The 26,605-nt window shown below is 39.9% G+C and overlaps 1 protein-coding gene across 2 annotated transcripts in view; it reads left to right on the forward strand.

The window, feature by feature from the left end:
- The first annotated feature begins 2,610 nt into the window (after positions 1-2,610).
- Positions 2,611-26,605, forward strand: part of nrg2b (neuregulin 2b) — a 53,510-nt gene continuing 29,515 nt past the window's right edge. For both annotated transcript variants that reach the window (XM_058396595.1, XM_058396596.1), the window contains exon 1: positions 2,611-3,147. In XM_058396595.1, the coding sequence (XP_058252578.1) occupies positions 2,736-3,147 (412 nt within the window). In that variant the 5' untranslated portion in view covers positions 2,611-2,735. The remainder of the gene's footprint in view (positions 3,148-26,605) is intronic.

The raw sequence follows: 26,605 nt of genomic DNA on the forward strand, positions 1-26,605 counted from the left end.
TAAAGGCGAGGCCTACTGTAGTCCGAAAGACTGACGATTGTGGTTGTATTGCTTTACGTCAGATCGGCGCAGAGCATGCGCAGCATTGCGCAAGGCTTGTCTGTAGTGTGTGTTGGCGGGGTGCATTTCGACGTAACTGATCAAGATTCAAGATTCAAAGAACTTTATTAATCCCAGGGGGAAATTCCTTACCTATTCTTTACTCCAGAACTACAAAATGGCAAAGAGAAATGAAAGAGGTTTTTACACATGCAAAACCTGTTCTGTTCTCTCAAATAAACTTCAGAGAACACATAGAATCGCATCAGCAAAGGAAACACTAATTGAATTTATTTCTTCGTCCAAGCTTTTGAGACATCATGAGACTCTCTGGGATTTACTTTCTGTGTTAAAAAAAACTAGCAAGTTCTTCAAGAAGCCAGAAACAAACTATCAAACAGATTCCTTAGAAAACTGGCAGTGTACTTATGAGATTTGTGGAATTTTAAATGGAAAGGCAAATTATGATTCAGTCTTGTTATATATATTTTTGCTTTCTATTAGTTTGATTAATATAGCAATTATTTGGAAATTTTCCATTCATAATTTGAAGGCATCTTTACTTTGCAGCATTGTAATTGACTTCAAAGTACCCGTTAAGGAAAAAAGGAACAATTTAATTTGTTTTTACATGTAAGTATCGTTTATTGTCAGTGCCGAGTTTTTTTTTAAATCATTCATTTGTTGTTTCAATTTTTTTGACAAATTGTTCCATGGATAAACTGCATCCAATAATGAACCACAACATCTCCTACATTTCTAATGCAAAACGATGTCAGTAGTAACTGACTGGTACGAAAAAAGCAGAAGGAATATAAGAAATATAAAGGGGAAAAAAACAGAAAATGCATTTCTATTGCCTACGTGATGTAAGAGGAGATGACTGGGGGTTTATGATTTCAGCACCACGGACAGCACCAGTTCTCGGGCCCCCGTTAGGCAGAGCCAAGGCGATGCTTCATAGATTTTCGAGAACAGGACAGCGATGCAGAATTATTAATGATAAAAATGGGATAGAAGAAACCTTGCTCAGTGAGAGACAATAATTATTATTGATCCTCTCACCACTATGTCTAACTACCATAAAATATATTTCTTGAATAAAGTAGACTAATTTTAATACTATTTTCACATTATTTTTGTGCATTCGTATATGTAGAAACTGTAAATTTCTCTGTATCTGTGCAAAGTTTAGTATGATAGCAGAGATTAAATTGTCTACAAAATCTGCGCTCTATGATCACGTCCTTTGGCCTGCAGATGTCGCTCTACAGCAGTTAATGAGCGTCGCCCAGCAACAGCCACAGTCTCACGACGCATTTAGTCTATCTATACGACCAAAATGATGCAGCCACGTCTGTCACTTTAAATTCCCTTTTTATTCATAAATACGCACTTTGTAATCCATTCATACCAATCGTGTGTCATTACTGTGACGCTCATGCGCTCTTTGTTTGTCATAACGCTGCAATGCCCGGTCTCCTCCCTTTATTAATAGACAGTGCCCTCTCGCAGCCAAATGCCCGCAGGACCTGTTGCCGTGGTAAATATGGCTGATAGGATGGTCGGTGGGCTGCTCTTCAGCTGCTCTGACCCCCACCTTGTCGCTTTTTGGGGCAAAATGGTGAATGTGACCTGAATGCGGCATCCGATTTCATTAAAACAGGATACCAGCGTTAAATTAATTTCTGATCGTCTGGGCATCGATTCCATTAGAGCTACATTCGCAGCGCTATTCATCGCCTCCGACTCTGCGGTCTGCGGCGGCCTGAGCCTCTGTGTACGCTGCTGTACATGGAAAAGCTCTATGATCTTCGCCTGCGATGCAAATGTGTTATAAACCACCGACGCTTTGCTCGAACATTTGATCAGCTGATGGTGGGATTTCTTGCAGACCTCCAGTCGCCGCTTGCAGCTTGACGGTCACACTGTAGCCCCTATCCTTTAGTTTTATTTGCACCAAGTGAGCACCAGAAGACGCCCGAACACAGACAGGAGACAGGCGATTTTGGTCGCTGTGTGTGTGTGTGTGTGTGCGCGTGCGAGCGCGCGCGCGTGTGTGTGCAGTGAGCAGTAGAGGGGACGCGCTTGTTGCATCGCCCAGCTGCACGTCTTGCGTGTGTCGTCGCCCTTTGGAGAGCAATTCGAGCGTAAAATCTACCAGCAGACCTTAAGATCGGACATCTCGAGAGGCCGTTTTGGATAAATCCGTTCTGTTGAGTGCATTGAACCCAAATAATTTCTTAAGAATCCACGTTTTTTCCATCTGTGACAGTATGCCCACCCGGGCGATGACATTTCACTGGACGCAGAAAGACTAGCGGCGTCTTGCGGAATCTGCGCTCTCGCGAAGAGCGTAATTTATGAACGCACACCAGCGTTGGGGGACTGCGCTGAAGGAGAATGCAGCAACGAGCCTTTTTCCGCCCCGCGCCGCTGCCCGGGGCCGTTTCCGGTTCCTGAGCGTCCCGCGGTCCCCCGTCACGAAACCGCGCGGGGAAAGCGGCGCCCACAGATGGCATGGGCACAGCCTGCGCAAGGTCTGCCGCTCTGCCCCGCCAACGGAGCCCACCCGCCATACCCCTCCGCCGCCGTAACCCTACTCCGTTGTCCTCCTCGTCCCGCCTTCGCCCCGAAACCACTGCACCTGCACCTGCACCACCGCGGCCGGCCGCCCCTGAGCCACAGCCGACGGCATGAGGAGGCTTGATGCTGTGCACTTCTCCATGCTGCTCGTCGGGGTCTCCTTTGCGTGCTACGCCCCGAGCTTGGATTCCCTGCAGGAGCAGGCGTACCGATCGGCCGTGGTGATCGAGGGCGAGGTCCAGGAACTGCCCGCCAACGCCTCCGCTGAAACGTACAGCGTGAGCGTCCGAGTCCTAGACGTGTGGCCGACCAACAGTGGCGGGCTCGAGCGCCAGCAGCTCGTCACCGTTGGCGACTTTGGCTCTGAGGCTCCGTGCGTCGCAGTGGAGAAGGACCACAGATACATATTTTTCATGGACCCAACAGAGGAGCCTCTGGTGTTCAGGGCGTCGTTTGCTCCTCGTGAAACCGTTGAGAAGAATCTCAAAAAAGATGTGGAGCGCGTTCTGTGCGAAGACTGCGGTAAGTTTATTCTTTATATCGGCCAGCAGCGTGTGTTGGGACGCGCGCTATTGCTGTAGCAATGCATTCCTGTATATAATCATCATAATTAAGATTTAATAACGCGTCCCAATCTTCCTTCTGTAGAGGTTTTCTTTCAGTGATAAAAAAAAAACATGCAAGTATGTTCAATCGTATGTTCTGGGCGTTTCAACAGTCAAGAAATACACGAGGACACACACAGACCGACCACATCAGCTTAGCCTGCATTAAATTACCAATTATCGTTATCTCCCAGACCACAAGCTCTGATGTTGACCAGGCTGCAGATCTTTTCATTCCATAGATTAGGCTACTTCATTTAAAACGTAGTTTCAAGTGATGCAGTGTGGAAAGATGATGTAGCATTAGACCCAGCTGCCCCTTTCTAATTCTTTAACAGGCAATACAAGCCACTGAGCGGAGTGAAACGTTTGACATGCATCCTCAATTTAGTTTAATGCCTTTGCTTTAGGTGCTGTGCTTATGTGTAACCAATATGTAACGTTGCAGATGTCAACGTGTCACTTTGCTTTTATTGGGCATGGAGCACAAAACCACGTGATCGGAAATGAGAAAAGAGCTGTGTGAGAGCAAGTACTGCAAAGAGATTTCCACTGAAAATGCAGATAAAGGGTATATAAATCTACTATCATATACCACCATGCGTTTCAGCTCAACCTGTTCTGGTTCTTTAAAAAAAGAAGCATAATGATGGTTAACCTGAGGTAAACTGACATAAGGCATATGTAACCAACTTAACAAAAATGCTTTGCTTCTATGAGTGTTTAATTACTGTTTAGAGACCTAATTTAACATAAAACAGCAGTTATAGCACAGAGAAGCCAGAACCATACATTGCATAATCTGAAAGTTTGTAATTGTGCATTTGACCATTCTTTACGCTGTTGCAACCTGAAAACGGACCTTTTCGATCTACACAGCCATGTGTAGATGTAGTGTTATTTATTTAAGACACATGATAACTAACCCTAATGCAATTCTACTAGAGACAAAATACTTCATCTAGATTTAATACATTGCTCATTCCCATTTTGATTTTCTACCATAACTGATATGATTAAAGGTAATGTGAATAAAACAGTTTATTTATCATTTCATGCTGATGCAGAGTTAAATGAACATAGTCTATATCTGCGTTCATGCAATTACCGATAAGACTGAGCAAAAGTTATTCACTAGCTAGCTAAATAATCAGTAAACAAGCAGTATTTCTAAAAGTTGAAGGTAGTTTAGCCTGCAGAAAAATTCCTGCTGTTTCTGTAGTTCCTGGAGGCCATGCTATTTAAAAAAAAATATCTCAGTGACTTTGTCCATGTGGCATTGTTGTTAGTGCCAAGCACCTATTCCAATTAGACTTGAAAACTGCTGATCTCATGGGATTTTCACAGACGACAGTCTCTAGAGTTTACACAGGTTGGTGTGAAAAACAACGAACAACCAGAAAAAAAAACATAGAGAAGTTCTGCAGGAGATCACAGGAGAATGGCTAGACTGCTTCAAACTCATAGGATGGCTATGGTAGCTCAAATGAGCAATCTGTACAATCATGGTGAGCAGATATCATCTCAGAATGCATGACATGTCAAAGCTTGAGGCACGTGGACTACAAAAGTAGAAGAATTTTGGGGTTCTACAGGAGCAGGAATGTAAAGCTACACTAGGCACTGGTTCACATATAGTTGATGATTAGAAAATCCTCACCTGGCCTATAAATGGCTTTGTGCTTTGCTCTGTAATCAGTGGAATGCACACAAACTAAAATTGAGTAACCTGTTGATCCACTGATTACAGAGTGAAGCACAATTGCATAAAACATGTTGAAATACAGGCGGAGTAAGCTGGGAATACATTCTGGAGATGTGGAATAACACGTCAATTTACCAGAGGTCTGTGCTGGTAGGGGTGGAGTTAGTGCAGGAAGCCACTGATTCATATTAGCTAACTAATCATATGGTCGCCATCTAAAGAGACCTCCCATTACTCCTATTAAAACTGAGGCCTGATGTACCGAGGATATGTCTGGTGCGCTTTATATGGACAAGATGAAAAAACATGTTGTGTGGTGTGTTCCTGCTGTTTATCATTTATACAAAAGTTTCCAGCTTCTGTACCGAGACAAAAGTGTGTCTATATACAGAAGGAAGTGATGCATGTGTAAAGGTAGATCTGTTAGTGGCAGAGTTAATGGTGGCTGTTGTGTTAAGGTTGGAGTTATTGTAGCCATATGCTGAATTCCTTGGTGACTCTGCCTTTCTCCTTACACAGGCACACTGCATCCTGCAGTAACATGAGAGAGAGAGAGAGAGAGAGAGAGAGAGGGTGAGAGAAACAGACACACACACAGAAAGAAAGAAAGAAAGAAAGAAAGAAAGAGAGAAACAGACAGAAAGAGAGAAAGAGAGTGAGAGAGAGAGAGAGAGATTTGGGACTTTCTGTACAGCCCACTTTAAATAACACACTTTCTCTGTCCCAAGTCACACTTCTACCATGTGTGTCATGTGTATGTCTTTTTAAAATTCAGTCTTTCTGATTTAGTTGTGTGTTTATTTTACATATCCTTAGTTTTTATTTCTTTGTTGCATAGCAAGTTGAGAGTATCAGAGTGATAGTGAAATAGCCCCAACTGTTGGCGATGTTGTTGTAATGCAAGTCAAGTCTAGTTTCAGGTGAGCATGAATGAAGGCCCAAGAATCACTCTGGAATTACTGAAGGGTTGCATTTGTTTGGGTCTCAAATCGGGGCATGTCACGTAGAGTCATGGGGTTATTTGGTTATTATGGTTATATACCTAACTTGCTTGGGTTTTTATCTAAAATTCATGAACTTATAACGTAATTTAAATAGAAAACATTTTCAGAGGTACTATATATGATGCAATGTTTTAACATAGTATAACTGGTTCTGAACCTGTTCCTAGGTTCAAAAGTTCAGGAATGGTTCCAATTATTTTGCCCTCTTAATTAAATTGTTTGATTTTGAACATAAAATTTGTCTGTGATCTGAGGTAAGGCTTTGGAAGATTATGGCTGTTGTGAGTGTTCTGTGGCAGATGGAAGATCACTAATGTCTATCAAGTGACTGAATAATTAAACAGCTCTTAGTTTTTCTTCTGCTGCTACTGGCACACTAGTCCTCTCCGCTAATGTAAGCCTATTATCGCCTATAGCTTTTTTTCCCCCCCTTCTTATTTTAAAATAGCTTGTTGGCATATATCAGTGGTTCTTTTTTCAGGAGCTGTCTTCTTTGACATTTTCTTTTGCTCTTTTAAGGGAAAAAGTGTTCTGCTAATGGACGCTTATTTGACATACAATCACAATAGTCCCTATTTTGGAATATTTGAGAATCTTAGAAAAATTCTACATATTATTTAAGAGCATGGCTGTTGGGAATGCATGCTCCCTGCAGGTTATAAGCGTTTTTCTCTTTACTTACCTTGTGGTTGGTGCATTGCATCATCGAGACGCACTCACTGTGGATTAGATGAAAGCTGTTCAACAGTGCTTTTCTGAACGAGGTTTAAAAAAGCATTTCATTTAAGACAAAAAGGCATAAGACCACCTATGCCTTTGTTAGTGTATAATGGCACATCTGTCTCACTGCTAACACGTCACTGTGCAGTATTTTTAGACCAGTGTCATGGCAAAAGTGTAAATGATTTAGTGCTGGAAATGAAGAGAATTTTTTTTTCCCCCCTCCATGCCTGTACAAACTGAGACGTTTAACCATACAGTGGTTTGTCTCTGTGGTTGAGTTTATGAAGCATACGGGGTCAAATTTGAGTTTGATTAAACTTTAATTACACCTGCAACAAAGGGAACACATTCTATCCATAGGAAAACAATTGCTTAGCCAGAGTAAAGTGAATTTGTTGCTCCGGGCAGCCAACTATCTATATAGTCATACAGTCGTCTTATCTTTTTACGCTTGTGAGGATGTTGTACATTGTACATGGTGTGTGTGTGTGTGTGTAGGGGTTGGGCGGGTTTTAGTATGAATTTTTAAATATTGTTAGGACAAAAATCTTACATAGTAATTTCGGCTGAAATGTGAAATCCCTAACACATCTGTTCAGATTGGGCTAGCCTTACATGGGGAGGTGGGCTAATATAATTATTGCTAGAGTATCTGTAGGATTTTAGTCCCAGGAAGCACTGTTTTCTGTTATCTTCCACCAAAAAATACAGACTAGATTTAAAAGAATGTGTCACAGGAGCGATGCTTCTTTTCTCATACAATTTATTTTCTCAGCTCAGAAAGCTTAGATTTATACTTGCATTGTATTTGTGTGATTTTGTGATTAAACATTTATTACATACAAAACAGAAACCCTGGAATATGTTTTATATTCCGTGACATGGATTCGGAGTCAAATTCTGAAAATCAAGTACAATACACATAGTATATGTCTTAACAAACATCTGTAGGTTATGGAGAATAATTTTACACCAATGCTTCATCGTAAGGGGTTGATGGATTCTTTGTAACATGCAGTTAACCCGTGGCAATGAAAGTCAGAACCCAGGTTCCCAAAGTGATTGAAAGGGTCATGTCTCTTGTTTGGAAGGCATTGAGGTGATCTTTGAAGGCTTAGACAATCTGGCAGTAGATATTCCAACTTATAGCAGCAATGAAGCAATGAATCTGATGGGTGCATTGACATTTTTGGAACCTAGACAATATGACATTGTGAAGTTCTTTCTAGTGAAGAATAGAGCTTATCAGAAACGGTGTAATAGGCATTAGCACTGATTTTTGGTCATCTGCCCATTCCAACCCACAAGCCAGCTCTAAGCTATAATATTATAGCTACCAACCGGGGAGGTTAAAGACTAACACAGACTTCCTCTGAGACATGTGAAGCCAGTGAACTGCATCTTTTCTACTGCTGCTCATGCTGTGCCACCAGACAGCGTAAGACCTATGAAAAAATCTGTCCTCTTCCACATAAATAAGCACACAGACACCCACAATTGGCTAGTAGAATGATTGACAGGAGAGATAGATCATGCCATCCCCCCTCCTCCATACAGCATGGCTAGATTTGCTCCCTAGGCTCTATTCGAACTCACAATCTCCTGATGATTGGGTGAGCACAAAGACATTGTTCTGGATAAATCAATCCAAAGCCCTGGTGTGGGCTCAATGCTGGCAATCACAATTATTCCAATCATATCTCTTAGTACATTGTTAATGAAGTTCTGGATGAGAGCGAGAACACTGACCAGTCCATATGGCATTACCAAATATTCATAGAGACTTGGATTTAAACTCTGATTTAAATTTGACCCAAAAATTAAATAAATAAATAATTAAAAATCATGTTATGGGGCGCATGTTCTTTGAAAGAAGGAGTGAGAGGAGTAGAGAGGTGGAGAGAGGGAGAGAGAAAGACAGCTCTTCTCTTCTTTTTTGCCTGCAAGCACTTCATCAACTATTCATCACTTACGTTCTGCTCATCCTCTTTCTCCCTCTTCCACTTTCCCTGTAGCTGCTCTTTGCTCACAGGGGTGTCAGGAATGTCTAATTCAGAAATGAATTGATAACAGTGCAGTGCCTGGAGTATCGGGTCAACACTTGCTTGGTATATTTGACTGATGCATAGTAGGCTAATAGACATTAGCACTGTTAAGTAGGCCATCATATCAGATCATAATTGCTGCACTGCTGAACCCCATGATGCATAGCTCACGCTGTGTGCGTCATGCAGTTATGGGTGTTGCTGTTCTGTAAGGTTTTTTTAAGGAGATTTGTTGTGGCCAAAAATGCTTGATTTTGTTGAATTAGTGAAAAAGCACAAGATTATTCTTTTAAACTCCTACACATATGTAATTCCTCTCTATGGTAGCTATGATAAATATGTATAGAAGAGGGCCTTGGCTGAATGTGCATTATGATGATGTCACACAATGCATCGAAAAATTGCAAGCACCGATGAATATTGTAGTATTTGCTTGATTTCTGCGATTGCAAAAATCTCATTACCATCCCAATTGTTCACAAATGTATGAGCCTGAAGTTTGTTCGTTGGATAACATCATAGGAGGGACTGTGTGCCTCTTATAAAAATCATTTTGAAGCCAGAAATTGCATTGGTTGATCAAGTTTGAATGGATTCATGAAGCATGTTCTTCTATAGAACAAAAAAAAAAAGCCAACAATTAGCTTACAGTTAATTCAATATTCTTCATTTTCTGATCTATAGTGATGAAATAAGGTGCAAACATTCATGGTTATTTTTATCTTGTATCTCTCAGGCCTGAGGCATCAATGGGTTCATACTTATGAATATGTTTTTACATGACATAATTGCATCACCAGTGATCTTAATAAATAATCACAATAATGAATAGACTTCAACATTCTTTGTACCAGTTAGAAAACAGTGGTCTAATTGCAAAATTATATTTTTCAGCTTTAATGTGCTCTATCTTCATCCATATACGTTGATTAGCTCAGTATCTGCATGGCCAAGATGTTGAGGTTGTAATGTGGCTGTAAAATTCTGGCTTAGAGCAACTTGCCATGTCAGCTCCTTTTGCTTTCCAATTAGCCAGCAGCTCATCTCTCTGGGGAATCCATTCACTTGTGCCTGCCAAAGCTCCCATGCGAGTGCATGTGTAAACCACGCCTGACATGCTATCTGCTTAATAAGCTCCTCCAATAGGCTGCTGTCAGCCATCCCACCATCAGTAAGGATAGAACCAGGTAAGAGGCACTGCAGTGAATGCCACGCTGACGCTGGGGTGCCCCTGACTGGTACGTGCTATCTGTGCCTAAAAACACCTTATCTGGCTTGGTAATTAGCTAGATGAGCTGAACCATGTCTTATAGCAGGAAAAACACTGTGTGGTATTGATTGTAGTAGGTTTCCAGAAGCAAAACTGGACATCTCTGTCCTACTATAAGACACATCTGATTTCTAATACAGTTATGTTGAGTTATTTGCTTTGAATAGATGTGACATGACAATTAAAATGATTTACTCCAGTCTGCAGCAGTGAGTCCATGAATTAATAACCCATTGAGTTCCATTGTTGGCATGTTCTTTGGACAGACATGACAAATAGCTGGCTATGATACCTCGCTGACTACTGCTGACGTTTACTAAACACGAACCTGTGTATGGGCAGTCATAGTAGAGCTCACACACACACACACACAGATGTTGACCATGCAATGTACATAGAAATACCTGACAAAGATATAGGCTTGTCTTTACAATTGCCTCCAAAAATTTGTACCCCCTGGGAGAAAAAAATGGGAATGTATATTTTACAATTTTAAAAAACATGGGGGAATCTATATTGCAAAAGGAAACCCTGATTGAAAATATTAACAAAAAATAGAAGGCATGAATTTGCCACGGTCTACAGATATGATCTGAAGAAGACAGCGTATGTTATGTGTCATAGTAAAAACAGGGAACTTAAAAAGATTGAGTGTTGAATGTATAAAAACTTTATCCAAAAACTGATTGGAGCGATGTATAATATCTCAACTTTTTGATTATGATATTTTACTCTTTATATATTCATGTACACTGTTTGGCCATGTTAGGTTAATTTTGGTAATCGAGTATTTGTGAACACACCGATGGCTCCCTTTTTACAGATTGGGTGCAGAGCCTGTTATTTTCCTATTTGCACTCTGTTGCTATGGTTGTGCTCTTAAACGGATGCGCCTATGCCCAAGTAGACTAGTTGCAGTAGCGCAAGATGAGATGTGACATTCAGAATCTGATTGTACGCTGCTATTTTCAAACTTATTTATGCTTATGCGTTACTGCCTTCAGTGACAAAATGGTGCAGTGACTTTAAGTGCAGTCTTACAACCCAGTTTCATGGCTGTTCATTATTTATGTCCACCACTTCCACATAAATGAGCTACTTCACCCAAATACCAACCAAATCCAACTGAGTGAATTATTTGCTTAAGCAACAGTTAATGACTGTGTGGCTGTAGCTACACAGAGAGATTTTGGAAGTATTGGTATAGTCAAGCATATCATGGAGCTGATGAGGTTTTTATTTTAACCATACGTCTACGTTTACGTCTACAACAGCTGTGAGACGGCGTAAGATTGTGTACTGCCTTTTAACACAAATGGCATTCAATCGATTTAAAAACTATTAACAATAAGAGTACTGATGTAATTGCTCAGTTACACAAACTCAGTCGTTCGTTCATTTTCAGTGACATGGTTTTGGTATTAAATGCGTTTGTTTGAATTCTTCATTGTGTCCAAAGAAATGTGGAACTCATTTGTGCTTTTTGTCAAGAACTTTATGGGTCCTAGCCAAATCTGGTCTCATAGGTAAGTGAGTTTCAAGAATTTTGTTAGAGCCCCTAGAATTTTGATAGAAACACATTGTACTTTCAAGACATTGGCTTTGTTCATAAAATAATACTCTCTTTTTGACTTTGGCATAAATGTTACAGGTTTTGCAGAGTATTATAGAATTATACAATATTACAGAGTCATGAAGTAAACAAGAAACAGCTGATATCATTTCTTATTTTTCCCTGTGAGTGATGATTGCGATAATCAGTGTTAAGTACAGGTGATAGCTGCGATATCTCAGGAAAGTGCACCATGGGTTATCTTACATTGCATCAGTCATAGGCTGAACAGTCACAAAGGGTGATCTGTCTCTGTCTCTCTGTCTTTCTGTCTCTGTCTTTCTTCCTTTCTTTCTCTCTCTCTCTCTGCCTCTCTCTTTCTCTCTCTCTGTCTTTTTCTCAATAGTGGTTTCCATGGTGACAGCTGTGCGCTGCAGATATTCTACTCTGAGTGAAAGAGGTGTTTCTAGTGCATGCTCTCTCTTTCTCTCTCTCTCTCTCTCTCTCTCTCTCTCTCGCACACACACACACACACACACACACACACACATACAAACTCTCTTTCACACCTTGCATTTACAGAAATATATCCAGTGCTGTGAATACAGACATTCATAATGACATAATACAACTGTTGTCAATATCTTGACAGTTCAGTTCATAACACAAGCTTACAGATTCTCTATAGAGTCTTGTGTTATTTGGGCCAATGGAAGGCAATTTTTCAGACTCCGTCCCTGCATGTAAATGCCTTATTAAAGCAGATACACAAGGTGAGAACAGAGCGAATAGAGTGCTTCTGTTGATGCCTGTGTGAAGAAGTGAGAATAAATGAAAGGGTGGGGTGTGCACTTGTGTGTAAGGGGGGAAAAATAAGAGTGTGTTAGTGTAAGAGGGAAATGGATTGTGCATATATTTATATGTAGGCTGTATGTGTGTATATGTGTGTGTATAAGAGAGAGAGAGAGAGAGAGAGAGAGAGAGAGATGAGAATCAGCTGACCTTGAGTGAAAAGCACTAGATAGAAGGTTTGGGGAACTTTGTGTGTGTGTATGTGTGTGTGTGCAGGACTATGCACAATAGATTTACCAGCATCCACCAGCATCCTTCAACAGATAATTCACAGGCTATTTGAACCACCTTTAGCTAGCACACACACACACACACACACACACACACACACACGCACTTTTTATGTGTGATCATATCTGCCAAAAGGCTCAATAAATATAAAGAAATTATTTCATGATAAATAAACACATAAATAAACATAAAATTCAGTCCAAATAAGGATTTATGTCTTTGTTCATGAGCTCCTTTTTTCCCTCTCATTAACAATGTGAGTTTTATGCACTTCCTGAATCACTTATTTGTTGTTATGTTTTCTTAATTACTTTATCTTGCTATTTATTTCCGCATGTATTTTTTTTCCCCTTTTGCTAATGAGATATATATCTAACCCTGTCCAGATTATTTACTCTCATTTAGAGGCACTGTCTGACAGTGTACTCAAGTTTGCTACAGTCTTCACTTGCTTTATTTCTTCTGTGTGTGTTTGCAAATGGAGTCTTTAAATGGAAACTAATTTAAGATGTGTTGATGTTTATGTTGAATATGAAATAAAAGAAAGCCTCTGACAAAATAGTGATAGCTGAATTTATGTATGTTCCTTAATCCAGCATTTCACGTTAGCAGAAGAATACGTGTAATGGGAATAATGACAGTGTAGTATTCTGCAGAGGGCCTTCAAGGAGCCTGAAGTAAAAGAGATGGTAAGGGGGCCCACAGAGACCACAAAGCTTTGTGTTTAAAGCGATTGTTTCAGTGTCAATAAAGCTACAAATCATTCAGTTCTTTTAGGTAAAAGGTCCTAAACCTTTTACATCTTAGGACCGACAACACCAACTACAAAAGCTCTTAAACCCTAATCAACCCAACCATTAAGGATGCAGATAGCGTAGTAACATAATGAACATTGGTAATCAGGAAAAAAGGCCTACACAGTCTACAATACAGCTTTACAAAGACCTTACACTGATTAGGGACGGATCTGTTTAATCAGCTTTTCACAAAACTCGGTATGTTTTTTAAAGGATGCATGAATATCACTCAATTCTTAACAGAGCTTGTTGAGTACACTGCTAAAAAGCTGTAAATTCCCAGAAGCCCCTTTTTCAGAATCGTACTTGTATATAAACAGGTTTACCAATAACATTAATATTTTTCTGCTATATTTTGTTATATTGTTATATTCTGCTATATTTTGTAATATTTTATATTTTGTTATTTGATATATTCTTTGTTATATTTTATATTTTGTTATTTGATATATTTTTTGTTATATTTTTTGTACCTTAATTTGGGTATTTTAGTATTTTTCTGCTATATTTTATTATATTGTTATATTCTGCTATATTTGGTAATATTTTATATTTTTGTTATTTGATATATTTTTTGTTATATTTTGTACCCTAATTTGGGTATTTTGTTATTCCTTCCTATTTTATCTATTACCTGTGTCTATCTATCTATCTATCTATCTATCTATCTATCTATCTATCTATCTATCTATCTATCTATCTATCTATCTATCTATCTATCTATCTATCTATAAGATAGTTACTTAATCAGATGGATAAGGGGTTTGCGTTTCTCTTTAATATTAATTGATTTGGAAAGGCATTTGTTTCTATTTTAGTTCACAAACGCTGTTTAAATCACTATAATAGTATTGTTGTTGGGGATTAAATGCTAATTGGTTAGGTACAGCTTAGGTTTTTATTTAGTGCTAGACACACCTGATTAAACTCATGAGCATGTTATAGTATTTAAAAAATCATCATATGGTGACTTACCAAAATTGCCATATTTTATATAAAACCATATTTACCTTGTAGCACTGTCTGAATTGTCTCCGTCTGACCTTATTGCCATATAGAAGTTCACTTTTTTGTGAACATTGATATGACCAGATGCTCCATTGCAGAGAAACATAGTTATTGGAAGAAATGCATTAATTGACAGTACATAACAGTGTAAAGGTGTGTTAACAGCATCGCTGTTTGCTTATTCCTTTCCTGTTTTTTTGGAATAAACATATTTTTCATGCACTCTTTTGTCTGAATCAGTGAATTTGTAAGCAAGTTTTGTATATAGAAGGTTTTTCTTGTGTCCAGGTTATGCCGAATCGGTGCTGGACTATATTACCCATCATCACCTGCACATAACATGACCTGGTCATCATCATGTCTCACTTGCACCCACACCTGTTTCTCTGCTTTGCTTTCCATAGATTTGCTCATAGTTTGTATGTTTTTTTCATGGTTTGTTTGTTCTTTTTGCACCTTTCACAATAAAAGTCTGCACCTACATCTGCCATACCTTTAACTGGGTCCTGATGTACATTCCAGTTTTCTCACACTTCCCAGAATATGCAGATAAGTGGGTTGGCTTCTATGAACTGCTCTAGGTATGTGTGTGTGTGTGTGTGTGTGTGCATAGTGCACTGGGATAAACTGGCATGCCATTCAGAGTATTCCTGCCTTGTTCCCTGTGTTCCTGGGGGAGATTCCTGTTCCAAGGATAAAGCAGTTACTGACGATGTAAGATTGAATATATTTTAAAACAGTAGCAATAATAATCACTATTTATTACAATACTAATACTAAAATGTATTAGGGCTCATGGAATAGAAATCAGTGCCAGGGTCAATAGCGGTTACCATATCATCCAGAGATCACTCCACAGCAACAATGCCAGTGGTCTGTAGCCAATGGTCATAGATAGAAAGCAAGTATATATAGGCTCTGATCTTTGTGTGAGGGGTATTGCATACTCTCTTCTCCCTGTCTGTCACAGTTATGTGTCTGTTAGCTCATGTATTTGGAAGAGGGCTGATTCCAAACATGTATGGTGTAGCAGCTCACAGCTCAAGAGGTTGGCTTAGTTACCATAATACACATTTACATTCATGGCATTTAGCTGACAGCCTTATCTAGAACGATTTACATTTTATCTCATTTTTCTTATACAGCTGAGCAGTTGGGGGTTGAGGGTTTTGCTTAGGGGACCAGCATTGGCAGCTTGGTGGTCCTGGGATTTGAGCTTGCAACCTTCCAATCAGTGGGCCAATATCTTAGCCACTGAGCTACTACTTCTACCCCCCATACATTATCAAGCATGTGTTACCCTTCACCCTCCCTGGTTGGTTGCTCAGTGGGAATTATCCAAAATTAACAAATAAATACAGAATTGAATAAATAAAAGAACAGTGAATAGATGAAACAAAGCCAGTGTAAGCAAACTGAAATTAAATAATAACTGCAGATACTGATTTTATTTTTTATTTTTTCAACAGATTCATTTCATTTATTGGGTCCCTTATTAATTTCTTTCTCATTTTGGCATCTGGTTCTTAATAATCCACATGCAGGACGCAGGAAAGGAAAAGCACATCCAGATGCAGCTATACACACACAGCTACAAGGAGAGAAACCACACACACAGAGCTGGTCCTTTGAGACCTGACTGGTGAATAACTGCACATTGAGCTCTATTATAAAAAATACAAAGAGGCTCATATGTACACTGCCTCCACGTGCAGTGCTTCAAGCTGATGGAACACAGCTGGTGTTGCTAAAGTGCTTACATGAGTAACAGGTAACAGCCTAACCTTCTAGCTGTAGACATTTAGAAACATAGATTCACAAATAGTGTTCACAAATAACCATGATGTTATTGTGAAAGAAAATACCTAATTCACATGTATGTCATACACCGATCAGGCATAACATTATGACCTCAGAGAGTTGAGGTGAATAACACTGATTATCTGCTCATCATGGCACCTGTTAGTGAGTGGGATATATTATTAAGCAGTAAGTGAACATTTTGTCCTCAAAGTTAATGTGTTAAAAGTAGGAAAAATTGGCAAGCATAAGGATTTGAGCGAGTTTCACAAGAGCCAAATTGTGATGGCTAGACAACTGGACCAGAGTATCTCCAAAACTGCAGCTCTTGTGGGGTGTTCCCGGTCTGCAGTGGTCAGTATCTATCAAAAGTATCCTGTAAGTCATTTAAGGCCTGTAAGTATCCTTTACCCTTGGAGGCCCCACATCGCAACTTACAGGACCTAATGGATCTGCTGCTAACATCTTGGTACCACATACCACAGCACGCCTTTAGGAATCAAGTGGAGTCCATGTCTCTATGGATCAGGGCTGTTTTGGCAACAAAAGGGGGACCAACACAATATTAGGGCAGGCGGTCATAATGTTATGCTTGAACAGTGTACATAAAGGTGGTGAATTATAGGCTTGTAGTGGCCATCACTTTAATTGGGTCATTGTTTTACTTTATATGCTTTGTGCCCTTTAGTTGTAGTGAATGTATTGATATGTGCAGCACGAAAAAAGTTCATTTGTGTTTCACACGAGTTCACGAAAAGGAGCTCCGAAAAATAGTTAACGTTTCAGTGTGATCCCTTTGGCAAGCACCACGAGGTATGTAATGTAAACTTTGTGTTGTAGTTCATGCTGATTTCATAGTTATATATATATTTTTTATTTTGTTGTAATGGTACAGATTGAACTCCACACATGCTAATGATTCAGTGCCTGCTAAATGATAGTATGTAGTACTCTGAACATTTTATTTCATTCTATGAAGTACGGTGCATTACAGCGTTTCCGCGGATCATGTTAAACACAGTGCTACAATGCTGTATGCGGTAATCGCTACATGGCTTTCTGGTGCAAGGTTAATGTGCAAAAAAGAGCTGTGATGTATGGAAACAGTTAGGAATACATTCGTCAGCATCTGAATTCATTGCATCAAGCTGAATAAATCGGAAGGCACTCGTCAGAAACACTGTGTGTCTAGTTATCAAGGTCGAGGGGCCGCTACAAGGCCACTGATCCCTAGAAGTATATAACACTACTCACTAAGTTTATTAATGTAGTTATTTCACATGTTTCCTGGCAGCCGAAGTTTGGCAGAGCACACTGCCATCTCAAGCTCTCTGTCTCTTTCTGCATCTGCTTCTTTTAAAAAACACATCATGATGCAGGCAATTCGGCTTTGTCCGAATTTGGAAAGTTGCTCATCGGCTCTGATCAGTTACTTCAAAAGCCAGATGGATGAATTGCAAATGTTCTCACAGACAGAATATTACACCTATGGCAAATTCTTCCTGAACTCCATTTTTGCTCATTTAATCATTTCTAGGTTCCACCCACTAGCGTTCTCCTGTCACACCAGTTGTGAAGGGCAAAGACTAACTCGTGCGTCTTTCGAGACAGTGCAGCTAAACACACTTGGAGGAGACGAAATAGCCGTATACATGGGCTCACGTGTGCTTATGATTGTTTAATGTCACTCTGATTAACATGACAGAGAGGAATGTAATCCTTCCCACCAAGAGAGCCGAGCAAATGAGTCTCTCCTGGACTCTCTTAAGCACGAGCAAGATTCCATCTCACAATCTCCCAAAGACTTTCACCACTCTGTTTATTTTTAATTTAGGCTTTCTTGCTTGTGGGTTGTGCATTGTATATGCATCGTAATCAGCGCACTGCAGGCTAATACATATTTTATCTGACATGCAATATTTAGTCATCGCTAAATTCAGACCGTTCTAGAAAACAGGCTGACGACTCGGGGTTGAGCAAAAGTCTTTTCAAATGTACAGCATCCATGCTGAAGGCTACACTAACTGACACTAAAAAAACACAATATCTCCACAAGTTTTGGCTCGCTAATTAGCAGATGATTATCATGTTGTTCCTTTGAAGCAACTCAAACTGAAATAAATGATAAAGTCTAAAGCCTGAAGTCACTGTGTCCTCAAATGCTATTGGACCCTGAAGAGCTATGAAGAAAATGGATGGATTTGTAAGGCAGAGCTCAGATGTACAGGTAGCTCACGATAGCTCATCCTTTTCCAGCACAGTGTGTGTTAATCATCGTCTAGCCCTTCATCTGTTTCAGTCCACAGGACTGCTGTGGGCTGGATATGTTCACTTGTCAGACAGTTCCTGACATCAAATCGGATGTTATTATGATAGCAGATCATATTCAGCACAGACTGATAGATGGGCTCCAGTCAATAAATTACATAACGTTTATGTACAAAGTCTAAGTACAAGATAGGTTTATCTTAGAAGTATGTGGTATATATATCTATATATTTTTTTGACTTTTCCTTACTGCAGTTATTCTGTCCTTTACTGTGGTCTAGTTTTGCCAGTTTTTTGGAAGACACTGAAGGTCACATGCTTCAGGCCCAGTATCCATTCTACAGCCAACAGACCTCCACTATAGTATTCTACTGAGCACATAATTGGATGCTCACATCTAATTAAGAAAAATGCACTGTTGCAACATATGCTAGCTGAAAAGCGCTATTGTTAGATCATTGTTCGATTACGTCCACATGCACACCCTCATTTCCACCAGATATAAATTCTGCGATGTTTGATATATATCTGTCAACCTTTCATGAATTTTTAAAGCACTGTATTGCCTCTTTGAATCTTTGAGTCTTTTTTTCTCCCCTCCTGCATGGGAATTAAGTCATTTCCTCAACTATATTAAGGTATAGTCCTTGTCGGTTGTCCTAGCAAAGGAACTCTCAGGACTGTGATTGTGTGTCTGTGTATGTTTGCCTTCACACACACCTAAAAATATTTGATACTATAGTCTTGTTCTTTCTATGAGAAACACAGCATGGAGGTTTGCAGTAGCTTTTTTCCCCCCCTAGAGATGCCATACACAACACTGAGACAGCAGCCTGGACTATTTTGTTCTTACTTTCACCAGGGAAATTAAATTTGTGTGTGTTATCAAATTATGGGCCTGTTTTGTAACAGGTCTGCAGACTGATTCTGGTGAGACAGTTTGATGGCTGTATGAAAAAAAAAAGCAGGTTACAGGTCTGAGTTTCTTCGTGGTTGCTTATAAAAGAAACATAAAGGAATGGCATATTTGTGTTTTTTCATCTCTGCAGATATCAGTAGTGTATGTGTGAATAACACAGGCAATGTTTTTTCTTTTTCTTTTTTTTCCCAGTTGGCACTGATATTTGGAAGATATCACAATCTAGATAACTAGCTAATGCGAAAGATGTCATAATCGTGGCGAAATTGGGAAAATAGGACCATCTGTGGAAGCTGTGAAGACAATATCAGTTCTTACAATCATATTTAATGATAAGTTGCTTATTATCATCATCGTTCTCATCAGAAAAGTCCTGTGTTTACTGAAGCAGACTTGGCCTCAAATGCTATTCTTGTATTTTGTAGACATCTGTACCTTCTAAGAACTGAAATGTTGCTGTAATCCAAAACAAAATGGTCCAGTGCTCATACCAGTATGTTTATATGGAACATCCTTTCATATACACTTGCTACTATGGTTTCTCATCATGTAGTCTTAGGGTGTTTTTCCCCTTTAGGCATCTGGATATCTATAAAGCTGCTTTGTGGCTATGTTTATTGTTAAAAACACTATACAAGTTTCCTACCGTGTGACACAGTGAGCTTATATGTCACCTGGTTTGGTCACTTATCTTGTCAGCCAGATTTTGTAAAAGTAGACCACTTTTTGTTAAAAATAAAACATACCAGACTTTGGCTTAGAAGACTAACTGGACAACTGAATAAAGAACATGGTTTGCAATGGCAGAAAATATTAGTAGATATGTTCCTCAGTGTCCTGTAGGCTTAACATCCGCTTTCACATTCACTCTAATTACATTACATTCACCCCCCGGCACCTAATATTCCCATTGACTCTGTCTTCATTTAGTCACCTTCCTGTATTTCTCTCTCTTTTCCTCTCTGTCCATTTCTCTCTGTCGTTCATTTCCTTGTGTGCTCCTCTCCAGAACTGTAATATTACTCATCCAGCTTCTCCTCCACGACTAGTTAAGTCCATGACTGTGACAAGCTTTCCAGCCATCCTTCCTCGCTCACTGCTTCTCTCTCATCTTTCTAACCCCCCCTCCCCCTCTCTCTCGCTGCTGTATGAGGGGTTGGTTTCTCCTGCAGTGCTGAAGCGTTCTGCATCGTTCTTTCCCTCTTCCTCTCTCTCTCTCTTCCTCTCTCTCTCTCTCTCTCTCTCTCTCTCTCTCTCTTACACACACACACACTCACACACACACCTACACACACACAAACACACACACTGTCTTCTCTGCCACGCTCCATAATCCCACCTCAGCATGACAAACCGCAGCAGCAGAGACAGCAGGAGAGGAGAGAGACGCAAGGGAAAGAGAAAAGGAAGGAGCGAGGGAAGAAAGATAATCCGTTGCAGGGAGAGAAGAGAACGCGAACACACATTCGTTTATCGCTGTGTGGGAGATGTGGAAGTATGCGTCACTCTGTTGAAGTGCAACTGCCAAGCAGTGCAGTCACAGTTTGAAAGAGAAAGAGGAGAGAGAGAGAGAGAAAAGACAGGACAGAAAAGAGGCTTTAACTGAGCACTGACATTAAAAACTTGTATTTTAATCCCAGCCTTCTTTTTTCAAGAACTATAAACCTAATCTAATGTGACCTGGATGTGTCCTTTTGGTATTCCTCATTTCGTGAATGACAGCTAGCAGACAGAGTGTAAGCCTCATCACCCTCATCACTTACACCCTCAGACAAGGTGAAAAGTTTGTGCGATGTTGGAGAATGGATCTTGCATAACACCTGTGTTGGTGTTGGAGGTGCTGATATGATTTATATCTCGATTCTTTCGACAACGTTGACTTTGTTTCTCCTTTAATATTGTTTTGAATGTGACAATCAGCTGCACTGTGAATGGTTTATTCTATGTATGTTGTAGACATTAACTAGTTATTTTGAAATGGAAATTTTTACCAGCTCCTCTCTTCAGTGGTAATTTCAGCTCTCCTGGTCCTGATTCATATATTTTGTTTTTCTCTCATTGCAGAAAATAACATAGTTCCTCTGAACAAATACGTTATTGCCAGCTTCCAAAATATAACAAGAATTCCGCCTTTACCAACTTAAATGGCAAATAGCTAATTTATCACTATTTTGTTCAACTTCTGTGCATTGTGCGTCGCAGACTGTCATTTTTCACACCGTTCACACCAAATGTGGGAAGAACCCAGAAAAGGTGGCACAGACATTAACCCTGCATAGAGTGTCCTACATTTATAATTGCATTTCATCCTACGATGCAAAATTGTTGTGATATACTGTATATGGGATATAAGAACCTTTCTGGATTCCTCCCATTGTTCCTTCTTTCATCACAGAACAGCAGTGATGTGCTAGAAAGAGAAAAAAAAAATAGAATGAGAAACTTGATGCAGAAGGTGACAATGCAAATGGAATAAGACAAAATAAAGAACAAATGTCCTTGAATGCATCCCCTGTCTAAATTCACATGCTTAATTAATTTTATTGCTGGACTATCTGGTAGTGTGCTCAATACAAGGCAGCAGCAAAGGTTTAGGCTTTGTTAAGGCTCTGTGTTACTAATCTGAAGGTCGGAGGTTCAAGCCTCAACACGACCAAGCTGCCACTGTTGGGCTATTGAGCAAGACCCTTAACTCTCTCTGCTCCAAGGATGCTGACCCTGACTCTGACTTCCTAAGACGTTCCTAAGGGGATGGGATATGTGAAGAAAAGTATTTTATTGTGCTGTAATAAATATGTGGCAAATAATAGCTTCTTCTTCTGCTTCTAATGCTTCTCAAGTATGGTTGTCACAATCTTTCACCAATTCTACAATAGAAATCGGGAGGTAAGGAGCAGAGGAGATCCAAAGATCCAAACCATCTTCAGTTGCCTACAGGTACGATCATTCCAGTATCTGGGCAATGACGGATCTGAGAAGTGTCCTTAACCTATTCTTTAGTGTGGGTCACCTACAGAGGGCAGGTTCTAGAGAGTTTCCATATAAGCACATTATGGATCTTGGTGTACAACATACTGAAATCAAATGAAAGGCTTGAGAACCTGGAGAATGCTGCTGATCATGACACCTGTGCCTTCATGGCACGCTCGAGCAAGAATGGGAGAGTGTAACCAGGGGAATAATGCATCACTGAAATAAAACCGTACATATACTTTTGAGCTTATCAGTCATTTCAGAACTCATTGTTAAGGACAACAGTAGAATGTATGCTACCTCAAGCTAGCATGTGCACTGTGTCAGCCAGGTTGAGTGGACTGATCTTCACTGTGATGTTGCTGTAGTTAATGGTTGAGTGTTCCTGAGCTAACCTGAGTTGTACATACTACAAGACATAAATGCCAAGCTGTGCCTTAGCTCTGGTTTGCAGCCCAAGGACAAAGGCTGCTTATTTTGCATTTTTATTCTCTAATTGTCATTGTACTGTTAGCCCCTGATGTGTATGTGTATGTGCTGTATATGTGTGGCTGTACTCTCAAGAGTGTGTGTAGGTGTGGGTGGATGGGGGGGTGGATGTCTCAGGGAGGTACTGGATGACTTTCTATACCTTCTCACGCTTTTTCCTCTCTTCCCCTCTCTGCTCTTTAGTGAGAGTGATACAACTGTCAGAAAATGCTGATTTGAGCGAAAGCCCTCATGCACAACTGCAGTGTGCTGCAGGTTCACAGCAATACACACCCACTTCAAGGGCACACTCACACTTCGATGTGTGAACACACACCTACATAGACACACACCAGCGCACATACCCATTGTGATGAGAATGTCTGCTCATGACATATAGCTTGATTACTACAGAAAAGAGGGTTGCACTTTTGAAGAAGGTTGCACGTGAAGCCATTTTAGGATTGTATAACCCTTAATTATCCATAGCATCTTCGAGGCACCTTTGTTCTTTTTTTAATTTAAGATTGTATTAAGAAGTGAAATACAAATGCTTTATAGAAATATAATTGCAGAAGAAAACAAACTAATACATAAAAAAGGACTCTTTGTAACTTTTCCTAATGGCAGGGCACAGAAGACATTTTTTTCCTCTTGTTTAACTCTTAGTTAATTATTTTGGGTCTGCTCATTAAAGGGATGTGAAGCCCATCCAACTCATTACACTGGGTAAAATTACTGGGTAGAGCAGCAGGAGATGATCAGGAACTTGATGTGTGTGAGGTCTAGGTGTGTGTGTGTTGGGGGAATCCTATACTCGAAAAAGTACCAAATATTCCAGCTCTTGTGGATGATCAGCAGAATTTTCAAAGCTAACTATGATATATAATCTCTCCGATTGAGTGGAATGTGCCTGATACAGCTGTATGGAGAGCTATCCAGATGCCCAAACCACCTCAGCAAGGGTTTCCAAGCACCTCATCCTATGATTAAGAGAGTGCCCAGCATTCCTGTGGAAATTTCATGTCCACCACCAGTACTTCTTTCTGTCACCAGCTCATGACTATAGGTAAGGACAGGGATGAAGATTGAGCAGTAAACAGAGAACCAAACACTGATCTCCTGCTTCTTCACCACAGACTTAATAGTGCTCAACTGTAATAGTGCTGCTGCTGACCAGATCCATTTGGCCCGATCCATCCCACACTCTCTTTTTCCTTCACCTAAGAATAAGATCCCAAGGTACTTAAACTTCATCTCCAGGGGCAAGGTCTGTCCCCTCACTAATAGCTAAACCCATTTTTTTCTTGGAAGTGAACTATGGCCTTGGTCATGGATGAAAATGATTTTCATCCCAAATGTTTCATTCTCAGCAGTAAAATGCTCATGTCCATTGTTATTGGTACCAAGAGAACAACATCTGCAAATAACAGAGCTGTTACCTCTAGCCCCCACAGTGATAACATCCCTGTAACCTTTCTTAGAGGCTCTGGAGTATAATTCCCCTATAATTGGAAAGGATCACCATCTCAGATCTGCATGAAATATTGAAATGTCCAATACAAAACTCCAAGCTATCCCAACATATCATCCCCCTCAGCAGTCTTCCCACTTTTCGAACTGGCATAGTAAGGTCAGCCACAGAGATGGACTCCAATACACCAGAGATTCCTGGCACTGGTTCCTTAAGCATGGGCTGAGCCACTGGGTTAAGAAGTTTGTCACAGTACTCCTTCCATTGCTGAACAGTATCTTCACTAGGGGTCAACATTCTCCTCACTTGTTCAGCAGAGCTTGTTCACAGTCTCGTCTCCTCCTCCTGAGGCGCTGACCAGTTTGCCAGAACATCATTGAAACCGCCCGCACGTCTGTTTCCAAGGTCTCTCCAAATTCTGTTTCTGCAACTGCTTTTGCTGCAGCCCTTCTAGCTGTCCTCTACCTCTCAATTCAGTAACTAGAGCATTGCCTAGAACATCTCCTTCTTCAGTTTGCAGTCATTTATGAATTTCTATAAAATTATGTTATTTTATGTAGTCTACTTTAAAGACACATTCAACTATGGCAAGAATAGCAATATGTCAAACACTAGAATTACTCTGACCCAAGGAGCGCTGTACTCAGCATCTTTGAATCCACACCCTCAATTTCTTGGCAAGACGAGAATGAGAACAAACGTGACATAGCAGGATCATTTTATACGCTAGCAATACGGGGTCAAGAGGTGACAACATCACTAATGGTTATCAGCAAGGACATGAAAATACTCCACTAGGTCTGAAGGAAACTGCCCTGGCAGAACATAAGTTCTCATGACTTAAGAATTGTGTAAGCGGCGCTTTTTCAAAATTATCGGCACTATTCAGTGAAACTTCCCATGAACAGAGAGACAGCACAGAGCTTCACATAATGTTTCACAAGGTTAGAGATAAAAGGTCAGTTGAACCGCTCCCCCATCCATAATATTTCATGTGCATAGAGATGTATTTATATCTTTCAAATTTGTTGTCCACCATAATGTAGTCATAAATCATCAAGCCTGGTGTTTAATATTTTAAAGAACCGTCTCTATTTGCTGTTTCCTACGTAACAAAGTCCATTAACGCTCTCTCTCTTTTTCTTTTTGTAAGCCACGTTTGAAATGCAGCTGCAGTTGAACTGAGAGACACATAAGACAGTCCCTGAGAGTCTGCTACTGAATACATTCTCTCAAGCAATGTCTCATAGCTGCTTCACAGTCATCCTCCGGAAAAACCTGACACAAACAAGGGACTCACTGACAGACTATTCACTGTTTAATTGGTTGTGTTATATTGACATTGCTTCATATTTAGAAGCATTTGTTAAAATACAAAATGATGTCAAATTACAAAGAAGTGTGTTAACAGTTGTGCATGCCATGCATTTGTGTGTGTGTGTGTTTGCGTGTATATGTATATATATAGTGAGAGCGAAAGAGGGTTGCGGGTGGGTTCTTGACAAAAGCGAAAAGCTGTGATATCTTCCTTGGGTCCCACTGCATCAGCTCTTATAGTCTTGCAATAAAGAAAAGCCTGAGGCAGGAACATCTGTGTGTTAAGCTATTCCTTTCAGAGAAAAGAAACTTCATGATAGGAATGTTAAGAAACAAGGTTCTTTCAATGTGTTGCTGGAAAAAAAAAACCCCACCTGAAAATGTATTTTGATATGAAATTCCAAATAATCCTAGATTACCTAAAAATGACGAAACTGAAAAATGTGTCCAAATAAATTGCTTTGTCTTTTTATATGTAAAACACGTAAGAGGAACGTGAGCTCAGCAGTGCCATCTAAGCTGATAATGGTCGGTTAGTTATAAGTTATCTAAAATATAAATGGTTTCTAAAGAATTCTGTAACTGACCTTCAAACGTAAAGCTGCTGCAATATTTTTAACCAGTGTACCGGTGAACATGGTGTTGCTACAACATCCATATTTCAAATACAAGTAACAGAAAGTCTTTCAGTATGTCTAGTATATCAATAGTAAGTCGGTACATTTTGTCTACAAATCTAGACCGGACCGTTCTATATGGGCAAGCATTGATTTTGCTAATGTGTGTGTACAGACAGTACAGACAGTATATGCTTGGCTTTAACTATATTTTTTTGATTCACTTTTTATATTATTTTAGAATTACTGCTCTTGTTTTTTTTTTTTAGAGTTATGCTTCCAGATGGATTATTCCATCAAACACATTAATCTCTTTACACTTTCTCTCTCTCTCTCGCTCTCTCTCTCTCTC

The sequence above is a fragment of the Hemibagrus wyckioides genome, linkage group LG08 (assembly GCF_019097595.1).
Source record: "Hemibagrus wyckioides isolate EC202008001 linkage group LG08, SWU_Hwy_1.0, whole genome shotgun sequence".
In the NCBI taxonomy this organism is placed as follows: Eukaryota; Metazoa; Chordata; class Actinopteri; order Siluriformes; family Bagridae; genus Hemibagrus; species Hemibagrus wyckioides.